This window comes from Haliaeetus leucocephalus, unplaced genomic scaffold (assembly GCF_000737465.1).
Source record: "Haliaeetus leucocephalus isolate CR32 unplaced genomic scaffold, Haliaeetus_leucocephalus-4.0 Scaffold395, whole genome shotgun sequence".
NCBI lineage: Eukaryota > Metazoa > Chordata > Aves > Accipitriformes > Accipitridae > Haliaeetus > Haliaeetus leucocephalus.
Window position 1 is genome coordinate 9,655,557 of NW_010972831.1, and position 19,212 is coordinate 9,674,768.

At 37.6% G+C, this 19,212-nt stretch overlaps 1 protein-coding gene across 2 annotated transcripts; it reads left to right on the plus strand.

Annotated features, from left to right (window-relative positions):
- Window positions 1-54: 54 nt before the first annotated feature.
- On the plus strand, window positions 55-18,748 carry KIAA0753 (KIAA0753 ortholog). Of its 2 annotated transcripts, XM_010573884.1 has the most exons (15): window positions 55-914; window positions 2,007-2,619; window positions 3,959-4,065; window positions 4,367-4,429; window positions 5,264-5,479; window positions 6,649-6,859; window positions 8,226-8,425; window positions 9,581-9,750; window positions 10,567-10,653; window positions 10,820-10,907; window positions 12,253-12,426; window positions 13,511-13,592; window positions 15,532-15,652; window positions 15,824-16,048; window positions 18,410-18,748. In XM_010573884.1, exons 1-15 carry the CDS (start codon window positions 825-827, stop codon window positions 18,525-18,527), a joined length of 2,565 nt encoding a protein of 854 aa, XP_010572186.1. In that variant the 5' UTR covers window positions 55-824; the 3' UTR covers window positions 18,528-18,748. The 2 variants fall into 2 exon arrangements, with proteins under 2 accessions (XP_010572186.1, XP_010572188.1); XM_010573886.1 differs by lacking the exon at window positions 5,264-5,479.
- The last annotated feature ends 464 nt before the right edge of the window (window positions 18,749-19,212 follow it).

Genomic DNA, 19,212 nt, shown 5'->3' on the forward strand with positions numbered 1-19,212 from the left:
GGGGGGGCGAGGTAGGTCGGCCGCCGGGGTCTGACTTGCGGGCGGCTGGAGGGGGGTCGCACCGCAGGGGAGCTCCCCTCGCGAGGGGCGCGTCGTGACCAAAACTGTCGGCAGGCACGGCCAAGCAGGCGTCCGGACTCGGGGTCGTGTGAGGTGCCTGCGGCTGAGCTGAGGCGTGGAGAGAAAGTCTGTGGTTCAGTCGCGATAGAAAGTTTTAACACCGTTATGTGTCGGGTCCTACTCGTTTTTTAATTCTCAGAGGCAGGTGATGGAGACGTAAGTTTCTGGCTGTCTCCACGCATCGCTTTTATTTTAAATGCTTCTCTGTGAAGAAGTTTAGGTATGAGCATGCCCTTGATCAGTTTTCATTTGACACTAACTTGTACAGACCTGGCTGCCTTGAGCACTGCCTTAGGCTACCTGGCTAGTCTGTTGTCTTTTCCTACTGCAGTCACCTATTTCCCTTGTAGGCAAGTAATAGCTATAAAGGCTCTGCAGCAGTCTTCTTACGATTCATAGTGTGAGCCTCATAGTCTGTAATGGTGCTCCTCAGCTCTCCGTGGGGGTGTGTAAAAGAAGGATATAAATTGTAAATTTTGCTTTAAACGGTGGGACTGTACTCTCAATTTTGTGGACCACCTGTGTGAGTACACAATACATTTTCCATTTCTACGTGGCTCCTCAGGTTGGTTCTCTATCTGTTATTCACATCAGACCTGGGATTGCTTTTGAGAGGCAGAAATAATGTATGGTTGTTCTTACGTTCATAGCTGTAATTGTAAGCAAAGGACAAATAACTGGATTTTGAGCATCAAGCCAATGTGATGGGACCAAGCAAGCCAACGATGTCTGATGCTACATTTGCATTTGCTACTCAGCTATACAGGAATGAAGCAAAGGCTTTACAAACACAGGTATTATCTGACTTCTGCAGCAGTGCTGAATTGGTTTTAATCTGTGATCGTTACAAAAAAGATGGTTATGACCTACTTCCTGAGACAGCCCACTAGTGGGTGTCGAATTTTCATACTTGTTTTCATGATGCTTTCATACATAATCTTGACACTGTCCTTTTGTAAGGGTATAGATCAGAAACTACATCTAAATATTATTTACCTCTCTGTTGTGATTTAATCCCCGTAGGCAGCTAAGCACACAGCCATTTGCCCACTCCCCCATGGTGGGGTGGAGGAGAGAATTGGAAAAGTAAAAACGTGAAAACTCGTGGGCTGAGGTAAAGACAGTTTAATAGGTAAAGCAAAAGCTGGCAGTGTGAGAAGCAGGAAAGGCCTGGACTCCGTGTAAGCACTGCTCAACAATAATGAAAACATTGGTCTGCTATCAATGCTGTTTTCGTCACAGATCCAAAATGTAGCACCATACTAGCTACTATAAAGAAATTTAAGTCTATCCCAGTCTAAATCAATACACTATCTTAACCTCTTACTTTACTACGTGGAAACAGAACCTAGAAACTTTATTGTGGTATCATGTTTCAGCTTTCCATTTCTCCTTCATCATGCATCTCCTTCATCATTTCTCCTTCTGTTACCTTTGTAAATTTAGTACTGCCTTACTAAACCAGTATGATATAATCCTACCCATTTATATTACTAATGTTAATTGTTCTTATAACTCATTAATTTCTTTGTCAGAACTCTTAAAAAAAAAAAAAATCTTTATAAGGGCATTCACTGTCCATTGCCCAGTCACTTTGGAGCAGATTTTTCAATGTGTGTACCCTCCCTAAGGTGCCCACGCTAAGTTGCAGGTAAGTGCCTAATGTTATTTACAAGATGATCTAAGTGCTTAATTCAAAATAATTTTGAAAACTGGCATTTGTCTGAGTGGACAGAATACCTTGCATGCCTTTAAGAAGTACCATCATGACAGAATACATTCTAATATGAAAGAGTATCCATTTTCCTTACTGATACACACTAGAGGTATGTCACCTGTGTAGAGTGTTCTGTGTAACATCAGCTTTTTTTTACACTTTGGAACAGCTCCAGTTTAATAGAAATGTTCCTGCACTTCCAGAGAACTTGGCTCTCAGATTCTCTAACCCCCCTCCAATTATAATAGAAAAACTGAAGGCATCCAATGATCAGAGAAATCTAGCTGGAAGTGAGGACCCCAGCATAAGAAGCTCTGGCATGTTTTCAGCGGTATCTGAAGAGAGACTAAAATTGGCTATTCAGCTAGCCAAAAGGGACATAAAGCGAAGACATCTTGAAGAGCAAGTGAAACAGCAAGTGTTTGGAGATGCTGTCAATAAGCCGTTGTTGGCCCAGAAGCCACAACAGCAGAAGACTGAGGTATTTGAAAGTCCAGAAAATAAGAATGCACTGAAGTCTCAAACTTGCTTGAATTATCAGCAGAAACTCAGTCAGCCTTCCAAAGTGGAGACTACCACCTCTGGCGCTAAAGTTTATCTCTACACACCAAATAAGGGAAAGCTAATACCAGCTGTTTTGGACTCTCCACCCACCCATGACACAGGACTGGACCCCAAGCCAAATGTAAACAAAAAAGAAGATAAAAATGTGCAGGAAGTCCTACGGCTGCAAAAAGAATTGAGGAGCTATGTCCAGAAAATTGAAGAACTGACTAAAAAAGGTGTAAGACTGAACAATAATTATGTTATATAAATGTACAGTAGTTTGTTGATTTGTTTTTCTTTCTGTTTTTTGCCTTGGATTGGAATCCATATTCAGTTCTGGAATTTTGAGAACCATCTACTTTTTTGAAAAGCAAATAAAAGCTAGAATGGCTAGCCAGTTTAAGCAATATCAGGGTTTATTATCTCTGACGTTTGTGGTGAGTTCCAATCCAACCTGCAACGATAGTAAATTAATGGTAGGCTATTTAATAACGTGGGTGAAAAAATACTGGTGTTTGTAGGCCTATTGGCTAGATATTCAGACTACAAAAAACAGTATCATAATTAGCCATATTCTTATCAGTGATCAGAAAGGGGGCAACAGCTGGTAAAATTTCATTTCACAAGTCTGACTCACCTAATTTATGGCTGTGCAGTAGCATGATTAATGTGCTTTCTGACACTGTGTTTTGGGCTAACCCTGGATGGCAGTGAAGCACCACAGGCTTGTGCTCCTTTCCCCCCTGGTGGGACAGGGGAGAGAATAGAAAGATTAAAAGCAAGAAAATTCAGGGGTTGAGATAAGGATAGTTTAGTAACAGAAGGAAAGAGGAAGAAGAAGGTAAAAAACAGAAGAAGTGATGCAAAGGCAATTACTCACTACCTCCCACAAGTAGGCCCAATGCCCAGGCAAAGGGCAAGGAGCAATGGCTACCTTCCCCAAAAAACCTCCATTTTTTATTGCTGAGCATGGCATGGAATATCCCTTCGATCAGTTGGGGTCAGCTGTCCTGGCTGTGTCCCCTTCCAGCTTCTTGCACGCCCCCAGCCTACGCACTGGCAGGGCATAGCTGAAAAAAAGAGAAAGCCTTAGTGCTGTGCAAGTATTGCTCAGCGACAGCCAAAACACTGGTGTGTTATCAACACTGTTCTAGTTGTAAATCCAAAACAGCACCATACTGGTGACTGTGAAGAAAACTAACTCCATCCCAGCCAGCCACAGTATACACTGCATCGCTTCTTTTGTAATAACTAGCTGGAGGTTTAACCATTGCTACCTTTGAGTGCTTTACCTGCAACTTTGTCATAAAACTAAGGAGTCACATGATTCTGTAAGCTGTAACCAATAAGCTATATTGTATAAGAACGTTTAGTCAAATTCTAAATGGAAATGTGATGTAGAGTTAAAATAACTAGTTTGCATTACTCTTCAAGGGAGCCCTGCAAAGTATGATACACTATGTATTGGTTCTGCATGAAAGAGGCTTATTGCTAAATTACGTTTGTTATCATGGCTTAATCAGGATTTTCACAGGTTAAATCAAGACATAAAACTTGACGTTTCATGCTTTTTAGGGAGAGAGAGAGAAATTTTAGGTCCTGATGAAGAGCAACGACTTTGCACTAGGAGACAGAAACAAGCTGCACGGTCAGCTCGGATGCTGTATGTACTCCAGCAACAGGTAGGAACTAGCATTTTAAATTGGGATGTATAGTAGCCAGTTTATTGTGATTAATTTGACAGAAATGAACTGAAACAAGAAATTTGATCAGGTTATCTATGAACTTCTTTGGCATTCTAGTTCAGATCTGAACGGCGTGATTAATTTCTCTCATGACTGGACAGAGAGATGAGCATCACTGTTGGAAAATTTGGACTTTCACTCAGATATTACAGTGAAGATTAATTGTTCATTTATAGATGCGGAGCTAATTCTGACTGGCTTCCCCCCCCCCCCCCCCCCCCCCTTTCTTGATAAACAGGTAAAAGAAATTCAGGATGATTTAGAGAAACTGAGTCCTCATAAAATCAAACATACCAAAAAGGTAAGACATAATTATCCTTCAGGCTGTGCGTAACTTATTGACAGAAAGTTTTCTAGCTAATTGAGTTTGATTGTCTAGGGTACACCCAAGCCCTCTCCAGAAGGGAGATTTTCTTTGTATCTTGCACCTTTCATCTCATTCTTACAGAAGTATGTCTTATTTGGTCTGATAAAGCCTTTCCTGCTTCCTTCTTCTCCTCAGTTCTTATCTGTCTACAGTAAACTGGAGAGGAAGGCTGTTGGTCTTCCGCTTTTATGTGGGTTCTAATTCCTTCTTCATTCGATTTCCTTTTCTGAATAACACTGTTCTACTCTTGACGACTTTTTTTAACATCCTGTTGATATCTCTCAGTCTTATTAGCCTCCTTTCCGATTTTCTTTGCCCAGTGTCTTTTAGAAAGATAGTACTGAGATCGTGCCTAGTGTTTGGCCAATATTGTCTGTTGTTCTCTTGTGCTTTTCCATCACTTGTATTTTCTTCTGTAACAAAAACTGGGGGATGGAGAATGTTCTATGTTTGTATAATTGTTGCATGTTAGGGTCAAGCCCATGACTACAGTACTCTGTTGGCATAAGTAGTAGAAACATCAGAATATGTTATAACCAGGCTATTTTATCTGAAGCTAGCATGATACCTGATATGAGTACTGTTGTGTAGTACCTTTAGTAGATGACCTAAATGCCTGTTTTGTTTTGTCGCACAAATGGCCTCATATCAATCAGAATTATCCCATGCCTGAGTGTTTCTCTATGAAATTTTGGCAACAATTCTTTGAATAGCATCAGTATTCATAGAAGCTGTAGTTATGAAAGCACTTATTTTTCATTTTTCCAGTCTCGAGCAGTATCCAGATTGGCAGCAGCACACAGAGGAGCTGTACGAGCCTTGCAGGCATTTGCCAATCAGTTTACAGATCAAACAGAGCAGCAGATTCCTACCCACTACAAGGAACTGGGCAGTCTCATTCGACAACTGTCTCTCTGTTCTGCCAAACTAGAATTGGATTCTTCCATTTCTGACGTTATCATAGACATTTTGCTGCAAGTTGAGGTAGGAAAACACATTTTTTTTTTGCGAAGGCAGAAAAGATGTAGTGAAATATGAGACTGCAAACTATATTGTGTGTTCACGAAATGGCAGAATATCTTTCTGTTGTTTGGTTGGTTGGTTGGTTGATTTTAGAGGCCATATTTTCTAATGTGTAAGTACATTTCTAAATAATGGTGGTCTAAAATAGAGTTGCATCCTAAACATGGAAGCTACCTGCTGCTGTTCTTCCTGTCTTTATTGGTTCTCCTGGTAGAATGAGGACTGGTAGTGATAGTGGTAACAAAGCACCAGTTTCTGATTCATATTCCATTTTCAGGACTGAAAGAATTGCATTTTATACATTGGTGTAAGTTACATGTTTATTGTTTTGCGGTGCATGCTTTCATCATCAGGATTAGTGATGAGCATCTGAGACTCACATGTGGTGGTGGGTGCAGAATTGTCCAGGCAGAAGATAAAGTTGTAGCTACAAGAGTTACTTAAGCTCTATGCCCTTCAAATGGCTTTTGTTAGTGATATCTGATGTCTTAAAACATGTTGTTGGTATAATAGAAAAGTTCTGATTCATGTTTCCCACTGCAGTTCCTACCTACAAGACTTAATTTAAGTAAGAACCTATGTAACCTGAACTATTATGAAACCAGTATTTAATTAATTTTAATAAAAGCAACTGATAAAATAGCCATAAGATATTTTATTTTCCCTAAAATATTGTTCTAACTGTAAGAGCTGTGGTTTTATTTTTACTGCTCTGAACTGCTTATGAGAACAGTAACAGTGCTAACTGCCTGGGAACAGGAAGGGAGGTAGAGTTGTTTAAGTTTGGATTTAGCATCAGAAGAAGTATCTGTCTGTCTTACCATAGTCATGTGGGCATTTTTATTTTTTTGTCTGTAGCCTTTGTGTCCATTTCTTTTTGAACATGCTGCAAGCAGAAAATTTGCTGGACCCAACTGTAAATACAAAAATGCAAGCCTTTTCTGTAAATTTAAGTTAAAATATCAAGAAGCTTCTGCATGAACAACCTATCAGGAATCAGCACTACAACAAAAACCAAAACAAAACCACACCAAAAAAAGTTCCAACTAGTTAAAATCTCTTGAATTTGCTTCTCATTATTACATCAGGTTTACTGAGAGAGTAATTAAAATTCTAAATATTTGGTGCAGGATCTGGATTCACTGCTGGAAAAGAAACAAACACCCAAAAAAGTGAAGAAATGTATTTCAGCATCTCAGGGCAAATCTCCAAGGAACACTGAGACATTTCCAGCCAGAAAGCAGCTTACATCTCCAAAAGGAGAAAACAAACTTCTTGTCTTAAAGGGACAGCATGGACAAGAACCTAGAAAACCTCCAGCTGCCAGGAGTCTCTCAACTAGTTTGTATTTTGAATTATTAAATACATTTTTATCAGATAACTTACCATCTGCAGTTCAGTTTTGTAGTGTGTTACGTGTTGTTGGTCAGAAGTGTGCAACAGCCCATATGTAGTTATCAGATTCACATAGCCTTGTTATGCATTTTTTTCAGCTGTTCCCCTGTTATGATAGACCTGCAGGTTTATATGCCTCTTTATATTACTATTATCACCATGTTCTTAATATTTTTGTCCATTTCTTTTACCGTGGGCTACACTTAGGGTGTTTTTCTGCAGTTACAGACACCTAAATGGCAGTTTACAAGTTGACATTAATGGTGCATACAGAATATTTCCAAATATCTGCCTAGAAAATGCTGTATAAATATATTATTTTTAAATGCAAAGTCACTAACTGTTAGCAAATCTCCAACAAAGCTATCGTTGTTTAACTGTTTACAGTGAAAAGATACGCTGAGGCCTTGGCTCAGAAATTTCCTTGGTTTGTGCAGTTTCTCTACTTTTGAGAGGGGTGGCTTTGTTTTATTCTTACCAGTTCATTAACGTTAATGTCTTCTGCACAGTAATCACAGTTTCAGTACCTAAAGATGTTAACTGATAGTTAAGCTGAAGACTTTGGTTTTTGCACTACTAGTTTGCCATGCAACCATTGGGAATTGGTTTACTTTATTCTTTTACTTCATATATGAAAGGAAGTGGGCTTTATTCTTTCTGAAGGTATTGTGAGATAAATTTACCACCAATTTTGACACCTCATGAAAGCCATTATAGCTTATTACATTATTATATAACCTATATTAATTGTTTTTCTTCTTTGGGGTGTCTTTCTCATACCACATACTGTTTTTACTAGAATAGTAAGTATTCCTTTTTACCCCTAGGTAAGGGCGAGAAGAATTCTATGAGAGGAATTAATCTTTGGCAGTCCAGAGAGACAGTATATTGACAAGCATCTAATGGTTTCCACGTGTCTTGCTGCCTAAAAAAGAATGTTTCGTTATCACTGCCTAGACCTCATATGGCAATTACTACCAAAAGGCTTTCCCGTGATTTTCATATATATGTGTATTTTCAAATATCTATATACATATAAATATGTATATGCACACAAAACGCAAAATCTCCTGTTCATTGAAACAGTGTAAGAAAGACACAGTGTAAGAAAGACAATTTATTTAATACTTGTCAGGAAATACAAGGGTTTTTTTTTATTTATGATAGCACTTAAAAGTTCATGATTAAGTATAGCTAGCATAACAGAAGTATCAAATGTAGAAATAAAGATGATTCTTGCCCCTTTCAACTTACAGTTGAAAGTTTATTATTTTTGATACAGATAAACATTGACATGTTGTAAATATTTCAGCAGTTCAGAAGGCAAACAGTTGTGCTCGTATACTGCACAATAAATTCCGAGAAGAAAATGACCCACCTGTGCCAGAGAGAAATGCCACTTTACAAGGAAACACAGATGCATTGATGAGAGCTAGAGCTGTAAAAAAAGATCCCATCCTTGAAAGTGGCCCTTGGAAGAAGAAAGGCATGTTATTACCTGCAAAATCACAGGTATGGAAGTGATAAAAGAATTTATGCTTTCTTCTACTTGTCCTCTAGGATTTGTTATATAATGTAAGACACTGTCAAGCTTTGTAGTTCCTCACAATTTTTTTATTCTGATCTAGGAGGCATAGGGGGATAAACTACGTCATCTGCCTACATTATTTCTAGTGGTTATGACTATTTTATCGAATGTTTTTTTGAAAGTAGTGTTATTGTTCCTTGGAAACGCACTGTACAACTAGAAACAATAACAGAATTAGCAAGGAAAACTTCCACCGAAACTAGTTTAATGTTTGAAATTAGCATGTTTATTTTACAACTCAAAATTAAAGGTGAAATATTTTCCTCTTATTGGTCACCCTCTGTCATGAAAAATGCACTCAGCAGTAATGTTGTGCTAATGCTAATGTTACTAGGAGGCTATAAGTTAGGCAGATATTTCTTTAATCAATGAAGTATTATAAAACTTCACAATACAAATTCTGCTTCCTGGTAAGTTCTTCTTAGAACCAGCAAGAGGCTTCTGTAATGCAAACAAATGAGTTCTCTAAAGGATATTTCAAAGTGCTAAATTCTGCAAATAGTTGGGGTTTTTTATTAAATGTCTTTTTTTTTTTTTTCCTTTCCTTGGGGTATCACCTTCAGCTTGAAAAGTCAGATCTGATACAGTAATGCATGCATATGTAACTTTACTGCTTCCCATATCTAGCTATCAGTGAGGATTGTGAGCAGGAAGGTTGAGCATTTCAGTAGTTCATACTGAGGGGACTAGTCTAAGTGTCCCTGTAGCAAATATAAATATAGCAGTATTATAGTGTCATGTCTGAATAAAATGTTACCTTGGAAAACTTCTATTTGGATTTATTAGGAGTTAACATAGAGTCTAGTTCTGAAAATTTCAAAAGAAGTTTTTCCCTATGAAAAGCAACATTGGAAAAATTGGAACTGTTTGCAAAAATAATAGTTGCAGGATTGAGCATATGTTCTTTTCAGGCATAGTGGTACTTCCCTTTAAATCAGTTGTAAAACATCCACATACATCAACTGTGCAACAAAGGCAGCAGGCATGACTTCAAGACAAATTCTGAAGCAGAATGCAAAATACTTTAAAAATTCAACAACTGGAATGTATGTTTTTAATGTGATTGTGCTGATTTTAAGGGAATGCTGAAATCTCTAAAATCAAGACAGGTACAGCCTCAAGGAAAGCATGCCCAATTTCAAGAGACAACTATAGCTTTCCAGCTAAAAGAGAACAAGCGACTTGTTAAGGAGAGCAGAATACCCTGCGTGCCTCCAAACCCTACACCTCCACCTGTTTCACCTAAGCGGTATGTTCACAGTCTAGTGGAACCCATCTTTACCCTGCTTTCCTGTGAAAATGCTGCTGTATCTGTACTAGTAAATAGGCTGGATTTGGCGTGGCCGTCAGACCATGAAGGCAAGTGGCACAGCACAGCTCGCTACCAGATTGTTGTATTCTTTTCCCCACTCGGCACAAAGTGGTCTTATTCATACAGCCTGGGAAGAGCCATTATGTTTTAAGAGCTTTATGCTTTTTCCTGGGTCATGTCCAAGTATTCTCTGGGAGTCACAGGCCAAACTATGCTAGGCGGGGCATTGACAAAACACACAGTATGCAGAATGGATATTCGCAGCACTGCTTTAAGAAGGTAAATATTATTTCCCTGTTCCAGAAGGACAAAATATATATCTTTGTCCTAGCCAGTAACAGAGTGCAGGTTTGTTTATTTTAAACTATATTTGGCATCCTGTAGACCAAAGCTTCCCAAATTTAGTTTGCTTTGGGACTGCTGTTTGTGGCAGTTGAAGCAGGAGATCCAACTGCTGATCTTGCTGCTGGATCTGTATTAGGCAGTGTGCATGGTAAAGATCAGGAGCTCGTCTCTCCAGGCAGTATTTGTGGATAGCCATGAAGTTGCCTGTTTGCCAGTAGCAGAAACATAATTGAAGATCCCTGGTTCTCAGCAGAATTTCCTGGCTTTTATAGTCTTAAAGTTGGTATTAATTTTCTCTCTGAAGTTTTTTGCAAGTTTTCTAAACTAAGACTCAGAATCACATGATTTTATTCTTCAGTAGTTAGAATGTGCATTTTGTAACCCTCTGTTACTGTTTTGTCTTTGAAGACTAGCATGGCTTGAAGCAGAAACTTCAAGAGTCAAGGTTCTAAGTGACCTTCACAGAGGAGAAATGAAAAAAATACAAAAGTTAAGGTAATGACTTTCTTTGAAGAGCTAATAAATGGTGTCAGATCTGATATGGTCTTCTCCGCACTCCCACCAGTCCCCCAAAAAGTACATTTATGTGTTTGGGGTTTTTGAATTATTGTTGTCATACCAAGTTTCAGAATGGCATTGTCATTTGTTCTTTTTTGTGTAGGTCACAAAGTGCTTCTCCAGCGCAGCATGCAGACAAAGTTGAGAAGGCAGTATGGGAGCGCTTAGAACCTCCGTTAGACAGGACACAGGTAGTAAGTCAAGCTCATGCCACTGTTTGAAGGATGCCTTTAGAGCTGTAAAACATTTATAAAGGGGCAACACGCAGTTTCTTTTCAACTTAATGCAAGTCGTATTTATGTAGTCAACACAATTTTTGACATTTGGGGAGTTATTTCCATTTCAGTATGTGGGTCTTGAATTATTGTAATGAAGTTTGGCAAAACTGCATTAAATTTTATTTGGTTAGCTTCTTGTCAGGTAGATGCATTTTAAGTTGCTTTTGAATGGTCGTAACAGTTCCATGCTGAACATGACTGGACTTGATAAGATTACTTCAATAATTCTTATAATACCATATTTAATGCCTAAATAAATTTAAACTGGTAATATTAATGACTAATAATACAGAAAGCTTGATTATCATGAGAGGATTTACATTTTATTTGGAAGATCCATCTCTCCTTGGAAACAAACTGTCATTTGAAGGATTCTTCATTTATAAACCACCTTTTAAGTCATGCAGCTGAGAAGGTATATTCTGTCTGTATGTTATAGGTAAAGCTGTTTGACATTTAAGGTTAATTTTTATCTTTGCTATATAGCAGAATGCATCTGGAAAAGTAGTACTGATTTCCCAAACTTAGCAATTTCAACTTACATAAGCCACATCTTTACAAGCATGTGTGCCTTCTAAAGTATTGTTTTGTAACCATGTACATTATGAAACAATGAGAAAGCTCCTTCCAACATCATCTCTTTTGTATATTTTTTGCTTGGTGTGACCTTGAATGCATAAAGTTGCTTAGGGGTTAAAAATGTTTTCACATAAAATAATACAGGTAAATGAATAGTGATATTGTACCACAGCTAACTGGTAAAATTGAACACAATTGAAACCTACAGCTGTGGCCTGGACCCTATATATTTACTCATTACCACCTGGAGCTGCTGTGAGACTGTTCCTGTGTGATAAGTTAAATGTGTGTGTAGTGTTTCATAAGATGAGGGCCTTCATTTCACTTTCTTGAATTCCTGGGTGGTGTCTGAACCTGTGACAGTTTCGCCTTCAATTTGGGAACATAGTTGTGTGGCGAGCTTTTTCCATATTCATTGATTTTATTGGTAGGAACATACTAAGCTGTTTTTATTGATTTGGCTTATTGTGTGGGTAGAAGGAAAACAAGAATTTGTTTGGATTTTCATTGAAGGGAAAAGTTGAAATGACAATTGGATTATTTCCATGAGCTGCTGTAAGAAATGTTTGATTTGTAAGCATTCTTTTCCCTCAGTTGTTTTTGTGGGTGTTTTTTCTTTTTTTTTTTTTTTCCTTGCATTGGCTGTATAGTTGTTTGTTTGTTTGTTTGTTTTAAATAGCAGGTTGCAGCAAATGCAGATATTCTGAGTGAAAAGCTATTGGATGATCTTTTGGAAGATACTGCTCAGGAACTGTGGAGTATGGAGCAGCATGAGAGACTCCAGACCGAGGCTCTGCCTGTGGCTGACACACATAGTCTGGATTCAATGTTGCAAAGAATGGAAGAAATTGAAGTAAGATTTTCTCTGTTGGCTGGTCTCATTAGTGCCAGTTTCTTGTTTACTGTCCATAAATTGTAATATCTGTAAGTATCTACATTCTTAAATGAAGCAAGGTCTGACTGGATCATTGTGTGAAATGAAAGACTTGGAAGGAGTTTACACTTCAGCAAAACATGTAAGAATAGAAGAATGTTTGCCCTAATGGTTTTATTGCTAGCTTTAGCATTGGTAAACCTGAGTTTGCTTCCCACCTCAAGACTTTGTGGCTTAGATTATTGTATGTGAATGGGAGAATCAGTATGGCAATTATGTTGATTGTCTCACAGATTGGAAAGTATTTGAATGTTTATGAATTAAATTTTTTTTCCCATTTTTTTGTGATACAGGATCCTAGTATTCTAGTAGCATGAGCATCTCGAGGAAATATGCTCTAGCAATCCAAAATATTTTACAGGGCAACATGGGGAAGTCAGACAAATACATGGTTATCTCTGTCCTTATTTATCCATCTTTCTATGTATATATTCATGAGGTTATAACTTACTTGACTTGAACTTTCTTATATATTGGTTTCTTAAAAATTTTTTCTTTGATCAGCTTTTCCATAGTTTTTGGTTCAAGTCCTATTTCAACCTTCCTGTTCTGTGAAATTTATCATAACTTAGAACTACTGAGTTTAGTGCCATTTACTTCTAGAGATCCATTCATACGTTGGAAGCATGAAGCTTACATTGTGCAGTGTCCTTATCCACATGAGGCACTTAAGCATAAGTTTGAATTCACTGTTGGTAAGGGAGGAACAGCATGAGGGCCCTTCAGTTGTTTGGCTAACTGCTGAAACGGGAGGAGTTGCCATGGTACTGGCAACTGGCTGAGTCTTCAAGTATGGCATTTTGAACAAGATTATTATCTGTGATTTCAGATTTCTGTGTTATGTGAACTAGGCAAAATAACCTTTTCTGTGTTACGTTAACTAGGCAAAATAAGCCTACTTTGACCAAGGAGGATCATGACCTGCTTTCCTATTGGGTGATAACTAGTACAGCTGAACTGCTAAGTATGTGTTGATTGATTAATTTTGTATGTTCAAAACCAGAGATACCAGGAGGCTGTACGCAGGAGATTCACCCGGATTGTGTACAGTGATTCTGAGTTCTGGGGCCAGGAGGACAAAATGGGTAAGTCTCTTTTTAATGCAACTTGGTTTTCCTTTAATCTGCATCTTTAAATTCAGATGTTTTGAGATCAAAATCATTGGATTATATGTGATGAAATAGCACCATCCAGACACATTTTTTACTATAACTGCTCCTTTCAGAGGACTGTTTCTAAAATATAGTTCTAAAATCAGTATTTGAAAAAGGAAGGATCTCTTCTGAGAACAGGCTGTCATTTTCTGCAAGCCTTTATTGGGGCTGCATTTGGATGGAAAGCACTGCTAGTGCAGCTTAGCTGAAGGATAGGAGTCTTTAACACATACTTCCAATCATCAAATGTAAAGTTTGAATGTTGTCCATTTTCTAGGCATTTGTCATTCCTTAACTTAGATATTTTCTTTTCTACCAAAATGTGAGTAGTGATTTTTGTGCAGTGAAGATGATATTCCATAAGTACCTACACTCCCAATTCATCTGTAAGCTACTTGAATTTACTGCAGAAGACAGCTAGTTTACTTTCTAAGTCTGAGGTATCCTAAAGCCACTTCACTTCTTTTCTTGTTAAGCTCTTCATGACTTGCTTGTCTTCAGTTTTGAGAAAAGGACTGGCAAAACTAAATCTTAATCTTGAAAAGAGTATTTAGTGTGTTCTCATGTGACTTGATTCCTTTGAAACACCATTTATTACTTAGCAGTAATCATTTTCATGCTGATTAATTCAAAATTATTCATAACAGTTCACAGGCTGAGGTAAGGTATAGTGAAAAAGTCTGTTTGTTCCTGCTGTTGATTTCTTTAGGCAGGAGCAAGCAGATATTTATCTTCTAGTTTGCTTCTCCCATTTTCTTTCCTTTGTTTTAATAAACTATGAGTTTAAATGGCTTAGAGTTCAAGAGTAAATGTTAGGTAAATATTAGTGTAGCAGTGAATCAGTAACAGTTTAAGGTTTTTCTGGCAGACACAGAAGATAATATTAAATTACTTAAGCTTAGAAGATTCTTCTCTTTCCTTATTCCTTTCAAGTGATGGTGATACTGGTTTTAGATCTTGCAGTGTACATGAAAGTTTAATTTTTACAGCCTCAGAAAATCTGGATTTTTCTGTACAGAATTCATTGTCCAATGTACTTCAGCAAAAAGTATTTAATCCTTGAAAAACCCCACAATTTGGATGCTTCCAGTTCACATTAATCACATTTTTCCTGCTTGTTTTTATTGGATAGAAAAGTAAAGAATGTAAAGTACTTCAGATTAAAGTTATAACTCACTTTTCACATCAGATTAAATTTTTAATTGAGAGGGACCTAAGTAATATTAGTAGAAAACTGTTCACTAATGAAAGGTAGCATTCCAAACAATAGTTTGATGTTTCCCATACATAGGTGTACATACTTCAATATCGCTTGCCACAGTGGCATGCTAATAAGGATGACTTATACTTGTTGCTTTTCCCATCCCCCTGCTCTGTTCTTTATTGTACTATTTGACTGAGTACAATAGTGAAGCTACACTGATCTTCCGAGCTGAGTGTCTGATCACATACTGACTTTAATGGAACTGTGGGTTTTTTACACCAGTTGGAAAAATCTCACAGTAAGACTGGTAAAGACTTAGCCCAAGTCTTGCTGGATTTTTTTTCCATGTCTTGGATCTACTGCCAAGCTTAATAGACTACACTCATTTTAGAGTGGTATTTTCTCTCTCTTCTCTAGAAGTACCCACTGACACAACAAACTATTTATACTAAAGATAGGATTTCTAAAATGCTCAGCTTTAATACACCAAGCTCTTGGAAATCCTATATTGAATTTACATTTTAGGGGCTTGTCACCTTCAATACTTAACTTATCTGAAGGACTTCCCCTTAAAAGAAGCAAAAGTCTTTGTGAGGACTTACCTGCAGTAAATGTAGTTTTTCTCTTCCAAAAAAACAATTTTAAATGTTATTTTCCTCCTTCTAGAACAACAAATTGCATCAATAGCTAAAAGACCTACATCTCCTCATCCAATTCAGATAACCAAATTAATTGGACGCACAGAGCCAGAAGTGAACATTTTATTTGAAAAAGTTTTTGATGGCAAGTAAGTAGAATATTTGGCCTTACATTAAACTGTGGTGCATATGAGCTGTGTGTCTTCATTATGGTGTTTTCATTACAGAAAATGATGGTTACTATTCGAAGAGATTTTCTGATCCTTCAAAAAGATACTTGAAAATCTAGTTCTTGCTTAACAACTGTTTTATCTTTTCAGTGATGTTGAGGAAAACAAAGAAGCAGAGGAGAAATTGCAGACTGAAAATGACATTCTGCAGCCCTTGACTCGGAATTCTCTGCAGAAAGAGTTCTGTGTGTGCCTGTCTGTGCCAAAGCATATGCTCCAGAGCATCTTGGATTATAACAGCAGATACAAGCATCACTTAAAGCTTATTTCACATGAGGCAGTAGGCAGTTTCAATCCATGGCAGATCGCTGAGAGGTATATGAACTATCTTCATGTTTTTGAAGTGAATGTATCAGCTGATTAACAGGTTTTTCTGTCATTATTCAGGAAAGGAGTGGGGAGGGTGCCATTTAAATTCCAAATTGAAAGCCACAAGCAGTCAGCTATTGGACTGTTTCTCTGCTGGAACTTGGTGTTCATGGATTTTTTTTGGTAGTTGGATAAAACAAAAGGATATGGGAGCAGAGTGTCCTGGAGGAGTGATTATTTTCACGTCTTTCTATGGTGTTACCACAAAATCAACTATGTAAAATACAGAGTAACTGAAATTATTTTCAGAAGACTATCATCAACAGGTAAATTGAAGGAAAACAAAAATAACTTTTTTTCTTTTTTTTGAGTGAAAAAGAAATAAAGCACTGTAAACAATTGTGCAAATTTTAATCTTTGTGGAGAGGGATTACGAAGTTGGTGTTTCATGGAACAACAGTAGATATTCTTTAAAAAGAGGCCACTGGCCTTAGCACAGATTTCAGTGCTTTCTCTTCCACAAGTCTTCATGCTTCACAGAGCTCACTGCAGGAGGTGTGACATAGGTGGCTTACCATCCCTTAGTACAAATAGAAGAGGTGAAGAAGCTGTAAGTAACAGTCTCTCTGCTGTTCACTTCCTGGCAGAGAAAAATTGTTTGTCAAGCTTAATGTCTGCTCAGCAAGCAGGGCAATGTAAGCTGAAATACCCACCCTTGCACTGAAGCTTGAATAAGTATTTTGATTGCTCAGTACCAGGTATAGCAACTAAATTATATCACTGGTTATCGTTTCCTTGAGTGATTATCCTTTTCTTGAGTGATTGCCTATAATTGCCTAGAAATCATTTTAAATATGTACAAGATATTTCAGAAATCACCTATTGGTCTTGTAAAGTCCCAGCCGCAAAAAAGCATGGAAATACAGGCTGAACTTGAACCTTGCTAGTCCTGTTCTTTCAGAACTGAAGAAATACTGGCACAACATGAGTTGGCATAGAGGGGTCATTAATTCCCTGCAGAGCGGAAATTAGAAGACTTCTGACTATGGGAGGAGAGGAATGAAAGAAGAAAACTCTGGACTATTAAGAAAGAATTACAAAATCTAACTTCAGTGGTTGTAGATGGAGTGGTTTGCCATAATTATCTGTATTGGCAGATTGGACATCAGGCTTAATTGCCAAGAGTTTTTAAACTTCTGCACACATTTTTGATGTATTTAAATTAGCTCATATGAGTAACATTTGGCATCTGCATCAGTGTTTCCAGGAACAGGTCCTGCAATATTTCAGATGATTTGCATGTGTGAAGTTAATCATGTGTGGTGATGGTTTTGCTCAATTGTGGATAAGTAGGCAAATGTTTTAATAACTGTGGTTAGACCACTGTATTTGAATCTGCTGAACTAAACCACTGAAATATGCCTTGTCAGTTCTCAGTACCATCATTCTGCCTTCTGAGCTGTGCTCCTTTTTATAATCGGAGTGAGGCTGGGTAGTTCAAGGACTGGCACCTTCTTGGGATTGGCAGATGGATTAAATGGCAGTGAATCTCTCCTGACAGCTGAATTCCACTGCTGCCATTTGCCTGATAACATGTTGTTACTTGAAATCAAACTACAGATGCAATCTGATATCCAGCATACTTCATTGACTTACTCTTACCACCAGAGGGCATTATAAATCTTTTTACATAAAATAGTCTCCCACAACGTTTAAAAGAAACACTCCCATGCTATGCTCAAAAGGTCTTAGAAAGACTAACTTTATGATAATTTAGGATACATGCACAACTGAAGAGAAGTTTTCAAGAGGCCAGTAAACAATTGTGTTCTTACACTAAAATAAAACTACCCTTTAGTTAGAAGGGTAATTAAATAAAAATCTTACCCTTCTGTAATATCTGCTGTGGTCCAGAGATCACTGAAAATTGAAATTTCTCATCTCACTTTCCCTTAAACTTTATTGCTGTCAGTAATGCCTGATTCAGTGGCAGCTAAAATCAATAAGAAGCTTCCCATTTACTTCAATGGCCTTTGGATGAGCACCATAGTATGTTAACTCTTGTTCCCAAAGCAGAATTAGTATCTAAGAGTTTGAAAAAAGGAAGCAACCAAGATGCCTCAACACTTTAAAGCCTGAAATATGTCCTTTTCTATGAACCAGTCTGAGGAGAGAATTTCTGATATCTTATACAACACATACCAGAACACATATCAGATCTTTTTTTGGGCTAAGCAGTAGAAAGAATGAAAAAAACATGAGTATTTGCTTTTTCAAATCAAATCATTGATATCAATGGAATGAATTACTGGAATTTGAAATCTGACTTTCTGAACCTTTTCCTTTTCTTCCCTCCCTCTCTCTCAGTCTTGCAGAGCAACTAACAGAAGAAGCCCTAAGTGATGTGGCAGCAGAACTGCAGGATGTTTGTGAGGATTATGCAGAAGCTGTGTTCACATCAGAGTTTTTGCAGCCAGATCAGTAAATACTTTCAAATCTGCCCCATTATCAAATGCAACATCAGCCTCAGTCCAACAGTGTTATCAGATGATCTCATTTTTTATGTTGTTTTAAAAGTCTGTGAGATTCTGTTCACAAAATGAATTGACTCCATCAAGGATTCATCTCAGGTTTTTATAAAACCATTATCATAATGTTTTCCTTTTCAGACTTTATTATACTGCATTTATCAGGCCTTTTTTTTTCCCCCCCAAGTGTTTCAATAGAATGAAGTAAACTGTTACAGGTAAAGTTTATATATTTTGATAGGAATACTGATCCGTTTGTATACCTGTATTACTTCATTCATTTTTATGTGTGATCTTCTGAGGAGGAGGACTGGGTTCAAGCAGTGTCACGAACTTAACTGTACTGTGCCTCAATTTTCTGCTTTAAAATGGAAAGAATCTGACTTACCTACCTCATAAGGGAGCTGTGGGCTTGAGTTTATTCTTCTCAGTAAAATCCATTGTATACATTTGATAGCTGTGTCAGAAGAATGAAGCATTGTTCATATTTCTAAAGCCAGAATGGAACAGCCCAGAGTAAAAGGTGTTTGGTTTGCTGTTTAGGGCTTTCAGTGTCATGTAAGAAAGATGTCTGACCACCATGCTTAGCACATATACTAGGATTAGTTCTTTTGGGGATGTGGCTATCCAAAGGAAGGATTC